At 50.8% G+C, this 8812-nt stretch overlaps 1 protein-coding gene across 1 annotated transcript; it reads right to left on the reverse strand.

Moving 5' to 3' along the window:
• Positions 1-2261: 2261 nt before the first annotated feature.
• Positions 2262-8525, reverse strand: LOC133771720 (protein SPATA31F1-like). The gene is made up of 4 exons (XM_062207965.1): positions 8382-8525; positions 7698-7743; positions 7143-7203; positions 2262-6120 (listed from the first exon to the last, which is right to left on the reverse strand). The coding sequence occupies exons 1-4, from the start codon at positions 8523-8525 to the stop codon at positions 2355-2357; spliced, it is 4017 nt and encodes a 1338-aa protein (XP_062063949.1). The 3' UTR covers positions 2262-2354.
• Between the last annotated feature and the right edge of the window lie 287 nt (positions 8526-8812).

Below are 8812 nucleotides of genomic sequence, written 5' to 3' on the forward strand. Positions count from 1 at the left end.
TGCTGCTCCAATATCCAAGAGCTCTTGCTTCATGCACATGATTGGCAATCTCAACTTTTTCATGCTCACCTGGCATTCAGTCTACCACCAACTTGTTAGACCCTAATAGGATGTTTCCACAGTAACTCCCAGAATTCCTATTTACCTCCATTTTTTTGGTTTTGGTTGCCATATAGCCCTTGCCTCTTAGAGTCCTTGTCCCTTCCCAGATTTTCATAAACCCCACGGGGTCGTTGCCCGTAGTGTAGTTGCTGGAGAAAACTTTCCTCCTGATGCACAAAGTCCTTGCTCACCAATGCTGTATTCTGTACCGACAGAAAAGGGTCTGCATTTAGCCAAAGCCTAGATCCCCCCCTGTGGACCAGCTCCCGCTTCTTTCTTCTCTGCCATCACTTGTTCCAGAAGTTCTGCCCTTGCTCTCCTGCATCACTTATTCCTCTCAACAGAATCTTTTCCACTAACTTTTAACACTTTTGTGTTCAGTACTTAAATGAACCCCTCTTGTGCTATTAAAAATGTGTTTTTAAACAAAAATCCCTGGAGGAGTTGATTTCACTTGCTATGACCAATTGTTCTCCTCCCACTGTCTCTTGAGTCCACTTTAGTCCTGTCTTCACCCACATTGCTCACCTGAATGTGTACTTCTGAATGTCGTGAATGACCTTGATGCTGCCAAGGCTGATGAGCCTCATCTCGACTGACGGACAACTTTTCATGCAGTTGTTCACTTTCATCTTGAAAACACTTCTGGTACATCACAGGCTTCTAGCTTTCCTCCTGCTTCACTGGCTGCTGCTTTTCAGCTCCTCGGCATGCTAGGTCTTCCTTCACTTTTCTGTTTCTTAATGTGGGGTTCTCCCAGAGCCCAGTTTTTATTTTTTTTTAATTAAAAAAAATTTTTTTTTATTTTGGACAGGCAGAGTGGACAGTGAGAGAGAGAGACAGAGAGAAAGGTCTTCCTTTGCCGTTGGTTCACCCTCCAATGGCCGCCGTGGCCGGCGCACCGCGCTGATCCGAAGCCAGGAGCCAGGAGCTTCTCCTGGTCTCCCCTGGGGTGCAGGGCCCAAGCACTTGGGCCATCCTCCACTGCCTTCCCGGGCCATAGCAGAGAGCTGGCCTGGAAGAGGGGCAACCGGGACAGAATCCGGCGCCCCGACCAGGACTAGAACCTGGTGTGCCGGCGCCGCAAGGCGGAGGATTAGCCTGTTGAGCCACGGCGCTGGCCTGAGCCCAGTTTTTAGATCTTTCTTTCATTTATACTCATTCCTGTAGTAATCTTATTTATTTACATGGCTGTCTGGCGGCCTCCCTGCCTACCTACCTACCTATGTATCTATCTGTTTATATCTAGTATTGTCTGCAGCCATGACCCTCGCTGAAGATACACTGTTGGAGGCATGGTCTCAAGTTATGCTACTGCAGTAATGGTGTAAGTAGAGGGGGGTGAGAACTGGTTATATTTTGGGTGCATTTTTGAAGGTAGAGACAGCAGGACTTACTGATGGAGTGGATGTGGGCTGTTAGAGAAAACAGTAATGATGTCCATGATTCTGCCCTGAATAACTGGACAGATGGAATTCATCTGTTGGAGCGCCTTTGCTACCTGTGATTGCATGTTGGTGGCAGCAGAGAATCAGTTCATTTTTGTGTAGTTTGAGGTCAGTATTGGACTTCCTGTGTATGTGTCTAGACACTTTGGGCATATGAGACTGTTCACTTATGAGACCAGGAGCTCCACTGAGGCAAGACCTGTGTTTTGCTCACTGCTATGTCTGGTATAGTATCTGACACATCGTAAGGACTCAGCTGGATTGTTGAATACAATTTCCTACTATTTCCATTATGACTCTCATGGGGTCATCTTCCTCATCAGACCTCACACCTCGTAGTACTCATCACACTGACATGATGCTTTGTCAGTCTCCCCAGCCCAGACTTTGGATGCAGCTAATATTAAGGTATTTCCATGCATAAGCTAGCAACCTTATCCTGGGGAAAGAATTTGGTAGGGTTGGGTGGTGAGTGTTCAGGATTCAAGCTTGACTTTTATTTTCAAGAAACCTTAAAAAAGGTCATTCTTTCCCTGCTCAAGTCTTTTTGTCCATATTAGGTCTAGGGTGGTGGAAGCTGTCAGAATTATGGGTTAAATCTCCCTCCCTAGATAGGAAGGCTTTTACAGCCTTTCTCGTGCATCCCTTTAACAAAGTATGATGGAGACAAGGAGGAGACAGACAACCCTTGGCTTAGACACATAGAATATATTTTGGGTGGGGTTCTGCCCACCTGTGCCTTAATGGAAATGACAATAGCAGTCCTCCTCAACGGATGTGGGGATTGGGGGCACCTATAGGTTCTTACTTCTCATCCACGTGGGCAGACCAGTGTTTCGGTCTGAGATAGGACTGGGAGCTAAAAGTGTTCCCTGGTTGGGTGGCACGGGCCATTCGAGGACAGTGCCGAGGGCAATGGCGGGGAAGGGCTGGGACTGAGGCAGAGCCCTGGTGTTGGGAGCGCAGCCGGAGCTTAGTGTCTGGGGAATGGGAAACCCTCAGGAAAGCCGAGCCCCCCAGCTTCTCCGTGGGGCATGATTGGCCCTTGGGGTGCCCTGCTGGCTTGTCCATCTTAGTTCTCCTCTTGGGGCTTCTGGCTGGAGCCAGGCTCTTCTCAGCATTCTCTTTTCTGCTTTTGGCCACTTTCTCAGCTGCAGAAAATGTGGATTCCAAACACCCTTTGCCTTTCGTCTTGGAGTTAAAAGAATACAGAAAGGATTTCATCTTATTTAACAAGCTGGCCTCTGGAGGGCTGGGCCTCTTGTGCGGGTGGGCTGGCTTCACCTGCCCCTCAAAAAGCAGACTTTGCCACGTGTGGCCCTGCAAAGCTTTCCCCTGAATCAGTTGGCCTCGGAGAGGCTGGCTATGGGGAGCCTGGGCCAGCACAGGCTGGGCATTCTCAAGAATCCTTGCTGGTTGGAGAATAACATTAAGCTTGGTGTGACTAGCTTGCAGGTCATTCTCTGATGCTTTTGCCGCAGAGACTCCTGGAGGCAGCTCTGGGGCCTTAAGCTGAGGGTGATTCTGGGGTCTGTGTTGACAGGGATCAGCAAAATGAAAGCTATGGCTCTGTCGCCAGGAGCCTCGAGGTGTCCTGTTCAGAGGCATCCCTGCTGCCCTCTGCTCTTCAACAGAATGTCTTTCTTCTCTGGGTAAGGAGGGCCCAAGCCCTGCATCTCCTTCCCCATGGTCTCCTGCTCCTTTGAGCGTCCCTGAGTCCTCTCTCTTCTTAGGCATCATGCGGAGTGGGGCTGAGTCCTTGCTCTTGCCCAGGCTTTGGGGCTCAGGGCTCCAGGATTCCTCTAGGCTGGGGTTGTTCTCACTGGCCTCCACCTGAACACAAAGCACCTGGGTCTCCGTCGTGTCCCCACTGGGCTGTGAGATCCTGGAGGCCCAGGGGGCAGAACCGTGGGGCACTTCTTTGCAAGTAGGTTGCTTTGGGTTCTGCTGCATTGCCTTCAACTCAGTGGCCAGCTGCTCCTTAAAGAGGACCCATTCTGGTTCTAGGACGGGAAGCGTGTCTGGTGGGATGGGTGGTTCCTGGAGCAACGCGTTTTCTTGGTTGTTGAGATTCCCAAGAGACTCTTGGAGGTACATGTTCTCTGGATTTGTGGCAGTTTCTTCCCTGGACTCCCTTGCCCTGGCAGGAATTCCCAACTGTATCTCTAAGATCTTTTTTCTCAGGTGGAAGTTTAGTTTGGTCAAGATATGCGTCTTGATTGAGTAGGGGTTAGCAGGTTGTGGCTGGTTTTCTAGAAGCACCATCTCCATCACTTCATCTGGAAAGCACGGCTCAAGATCCAAACCTAGTTGTTGAAATGAAATCATCTGAGTCGGAGGCTCTGCTGGGATTTCGATAGGCCCAGATACCACCTCTGTGATTATAGTTTGGCTAGTGATGGCTGGGGACGTGGCCCTGGAGAGAGCCACATAATAAAGAGCAGGCAGCCCCGACAGGAAGGCCAGGTACTTGTGCCGTAAAGTCGTCTCCAGTTTCTCAATGACTTCCTCAGACAGGGCTTGGGGCAGCTTACGGTGTCTGGGGACAGGACGTGGTAGGGCCTGTTGCTGTGGCTCAAGCTCTGTTGGCATCCAGGGTATGACTTCGTGATGTGGGTCAGGGTCAGTTGCTTCCTGCAGCTCCAGAGGCTGGACTTCTGGAATGCAGGAAAAGGGAACCACTGCCAGGCCCCCAGGAATTCTGCAGTTCCAGGAGCTATAGACACGCGCAGGAACCTTGCCCTGTTGGATCTGTGCACACTTAGAGTTGATGTGGCTGTGCAACATTGCCTTGGCCTGGGTGAACAAGTATGGCATGGGGATCAATACTGGGGTCACAATGGGTGAGAGCAGGTCACCGGCCCTGTTGGTGTCTAGGGCTATGGTCTGGGGTGCACTCTCATCGGGTAGATCTTCGCTGCTCCAGGCCAGCGCCTGCTGGTCAGTGGAGGAAAGGAGCAATTGGATGGACTGCTGGATCTTCTGGGGCAGACCCCAGCGGTGGTGAATCAGCTGCTTCTGGAGATGGAATTCCAACATCCTCCGGGCATTTTCCGGGAAGAAGAGCAGTTCCCTGGTGAGGACTGAGACAGGCTTTGCCGACCAGCAAGTTTTCAGAGGCTCTGGAGAGTGGGCTTTGCCATAGGACTCATACTGCTTGGGGCTCTGGGCATGCTGAGATTTCCGGAAGGCAGCCGGCAAGCCCCATTGAAGCTGGAGCTGCCTCTGCAGCAGGTGCCATTCCAAGGTTTCATACTCAGCCAGAGTCAGAAATGGGACGTTGAACTGAGCTTGTTGATGGTCAGATGGAGCCACCCAATTTGGGGAAGGTGAGCAAGAGGGTTCCGCTGACAGGGGTGGGGTTTTGGGTATGAGGCGGAGACGAAAAAGCTCCTTGAATAGAAAATGGTCCTTCAAGGAGGGTCTGGACACGTTCTGAGCCTTGGAGAGTCCTGGAGGGCTCAGGAAAGTGGTAACGAGGGATTCGCTGTGCAGGGAAGGGAGGCCACAGAAGAGCTGGCTGTGTTTCTGTTGCTGTTGGCTCTCTGAGTCCCAGGTTTGTCCCTCAGGGAGTGAGCAGAGGCCACTTGGGTTTTTAGTGTCTGATGTGTATAAAGCTAGGACCACAGGGCTTTGCAGTGTCTCGCTGTGGTGACTTTGTTCTGGGTCTGGAAGGGACCATTCAGAAACCCAGAAGGTCTGTGTGGGTTGGCCAGTCATACATAAGCCCCAGGTCTGGTGGTAAACGGTACTAATTTTTTCAATAGAGATCTTAGAAGTATTATTCAGGACATAGGAAAATGATGGCTTTTTTCCAGGTTCCCAAAGCAGTGGTGGGTTTGGCATAAGCTGCTTCAGGGACTCCTCCACACGCCTCGGGAGCCCCCACCTCTGGAAATGCATCCATTTCTTCACATGGACCTCAAGAAGCCTCAGTATTTTAGGACTAAGAAATGGCAAGTGGACAGTGAGGACTGCATCCATATGAAAGGCCATGGGATGTGTCAAACTGGTGACCTCTGGGTTTAGGGACAGCAAAGAGACCTGGGACTTCAAATGCTGGTATTCTTCTTCCTCACGGACAAGGTTGGAGAAGTGCCCCGTCGTCTCTTGCAGCTGCTCTGGCACGCTGGGCTCCTCAAGCCCCGAAGAGGCCATGGCCTCTGAAGCCAAGATCATCGCTGGCACTTGACATTCCTGCTCTAGCTGGAGGTAGTCAAAGTCAGCCCAGTAGTCTCGGATGCTGACTGCACTTGCTGATCGGGCCGCCGACTGGGTTAAGAATTCTGACTCTGTGACTTGTACCGCTGCTGGGATTACAGGTCCCAGTGAAAGCTCTCCAGAGTGCTCCGTGTGACGCTCCAGACTGTGTCCCAAGGACACACTGGATGTGGACACGATCTCCAGACAAGAGGAGTCCTGAGGTGGCCTTGGTAGAGAGGGGGAGACCTGGACGTGCTCACCCTCCAGCAGCTGGAGAATCTCCAGAGCCGCGGAATTGCAGACATGGCAGGAGCGATCCGTGCACAGGAGCCGCCGCACACCCTCCTCCTCGGGAAGCCAGCCCTGGCTGGGGAGGGAAACACAGACTACCACGTCTGCCTCCTTGGAGGAGTGAGGCTGGGGATTGGCACTGCCCTCCCCTGGTCTTGCAAGTGACCTACACCCTCTGGCTGTCTGCCCTGCTGTGTGTCGTCCTAAGAAAATGCCATTTGGCAAAGTGTAACGGGCTGGGTTGAGGGTCAGGGGTTTGTTAGGCAAGGTCTCAGACAAGCCATGGGAGGGAATGGTCCTCGGAGAGGACTTGAAGTTTGGTTCACTTTTCTACTGACTTTGTTGAGAAGCTAAACTAGGAAAAAGGAATCAGGCAGAGGGAGGAGCCAAGCAGTAGGCAGGTAGGCCGGCACCAGAAATGCAGCCAGTGAAACCTGATCATGCTCATTTTAGGCAAAGAAAGCCTAAGCCTGGTTGCTATCAGGGCATCTGAACTGTGGGAAACAAGGGCCTCTGGGAACTCTGCATTCTGGGAGTATTTGGTGTTCTTGCTGCTAGACCCAGCATCTCTTGGGAACCAATCCTGTTCTCTACGGATCTTGAGGCCTACATAAGATGATAGACTCCTGTCTGAAGTCTGTCCTAGGAACTGGCTCCCTGAAGACAGAACCACAACAGGTAATGTCAGCCAGACCTACGTCCAGCCAGACTCAGGAGTCTTCCTTTGGAAGGGTGTGGTTATAAAGAGAATATGGCAATGATGATTTCTTAATATGCAAAACCCATTCTCTGGACTGAATGACTTGTCTCATGTCTGAGTGCAGCCCCTGTAGCATCCTTTATGAATTATGCACTAGACAAAACCTGAGTTCCAGAACTGCGTTTGCCATAGCACTGAGTGCAATTGGGTGACCCTTCCCTCCTGAAATATGTCAACTCTACTCTGCCCAGGCAACCTTCTCAGCTAGTGAACCAGCATGCACTGTGTGTGTCTCCCACCCAGCCATTATCCCTCTCCTCATCTCTGCCCCAGGCCAAGCCAAGATACCGTCACAGGCCAGACTCCAAGTTGGGAGACCAAAAAGAGCAGGAGATCACCTTTTCATGACTGAGATCAGCTCCCACGGCTTCTCAGCTTCTTCCTGGGAAAGTCTCCTAGCTGAGGAACCAGGAAAGAGTTTTATGGACCATGGGAGAGTGTCAGGGTTATCCCAGAGGAAGCTGGAGACCTATGACTCAACCAGAGCAGACTGAAATACCCAACTATCAATGATCTCAGGTGTGTCTACATACAGTCTAATCATGGCTTGTTCTCGTGGGCCTTTGCCCTGTGAATGAGGTGAGATCATTGGTATTGTGCCCATTTTATGGAGAACAAGACTGAGAGATGGTGTGACTTCTACAAGATTGTAAAACTAGCAAATCAAACAGTTAAGGGCATCTGGTTCCCAGGGGAAAAACAGAGAATTGGGGAACATTCCCACGTTGTTATTTCCAACCCATGGAAGTCCTCTGTGGAAGTTGTCAGTCTGGTAAGTGGGAGCCTTCAGTGGTTAGAGCACTGACTCCTGGCACCAGGTGTCATGAAGGGACAGGAACTGTGGCTACTTCACCCACAGTGGAAGGGAGTCAGAGGAGAGAGCAAGACTTTACCTCTTGATGCTGCATCTCTGGCCCTCTGCCTGACTTTTCGGTGACGCTTAAAGACAAAAGCATTAGAATGTGAAGCTGGGGAACCATTTCTGTTTTCATGTCCTAGATGAGACAACAGTCCTATAATCACTTCCCACTCCCTTTCTATATCTCTCTCTGTATTTTATACCCTGTTCTACATTTCCTTTCCATATACTCCACCTTCTTTACCTTCACTTTTCCCTCCTCTGCATATTTCTGATGTCCTCTTGGCTCTCTATTCTACATACTTCCTGTCCCTATTGCCATGACAAGCTCTGTAGGGAGTTTAGGATGACCCAGGAGGAAAAGTGGAGCCAATTAACAGGTGAATGATTCTAACAGCAAGAGAACTTCTGCTACGAAGTCTACCGGCCAGAAAAAGCATCTGCAGTGGGATCCTGTTAAGATCCAGTGAGGTAGACCTCATAGCATCTAGCCGTTAACGGAAACCAAGTGGAAGGGTTCTCCACTTTTCTATTAGAATGTGTTGCAGGGAGGGCAGCCTGGCCAGGAATTAGGGACTCTGAGAAGAAAATTCCAAAGGTAACTGATCATATGGTATAAAAATAGGGGTGAAGGTGGGAGTAATAAGGAGACACCCTGAGAACGTCAAGCTTCTTAACCGAGGCTTGCATTAGTTCCGCAGGGTCAGTGGTCCCCTACCTGGCAGCAGCTCCTTTTAGATTCCAATGTCAGTCCATGTTGACTCCTTTTCACTTGCCAGAGAAGTAGGATAAGGATGAAGATGGAGCCGTAGGTATACAAGGGATATCCAACATCCCACAGAACAAAAGTAGGGCTCAACATGGTCTCAGCCTCATTGGCATGAGGAGACCAGGCACCCCCCTATCTAAGCATTCAGGATCCTTGTGCTTAATGATTCCCAAGGCCAGGTCTTGGTCTTGTCATGTCCGCCTCACAGAGGGCGGAACCAGGCTCCCAGACTGCATCACAAAGCCCTCCTGCCTTGTAAGGCTGTGTCATAGGGAAGCTCATGTGGTGATTCGGTCTGTAGTTGCGGGTGTCTGGTTGTCTGGAAGGGTTACAGAGCGTGGAGTGAAGGTGCCGCCCCCACAGGCAGTGCCTGTTTCCCA

This window comes from Lepus europaeus, chromosome 12 (assembly GCF_033115175.1).
Source record: "Lepus europaeus isolate LE1 chromosome 12, mLepTim1.pri, whole genome shotgun sequence".
NCBI lineage: Eukaryota > Metazoa > Chordata > Mammalia > Lagomorpha > Leporidae > Lepus > Lepus europaeus.

Excerpts from the sequence above, each read along its gene's own strand:
- LOC133771720 (XM_062207965.1), bottom strand. The coding sequence starts at position 8,525 with ATGTTGAGCCCTACTTTTGTTCTGTGGGATGTTGGATATCCCTTGTAT. Across the intron at positions 7,204-7,697 it reads CAGAGATGCAGCATCAAGAG|CTAGGAGACTTTCCCAGGAA; the intron begins GTAAAGTCTTGC and ends CTGGTTCCTCAG. Across the intron at positions 6,121-7,142 it reads CTGATCTCAGTCATGAAAAG|CCAGGGCTGGCTTCCCGAGG; the intron begins GTGATCTCCTGC and ends TTCCCTCCCCAG.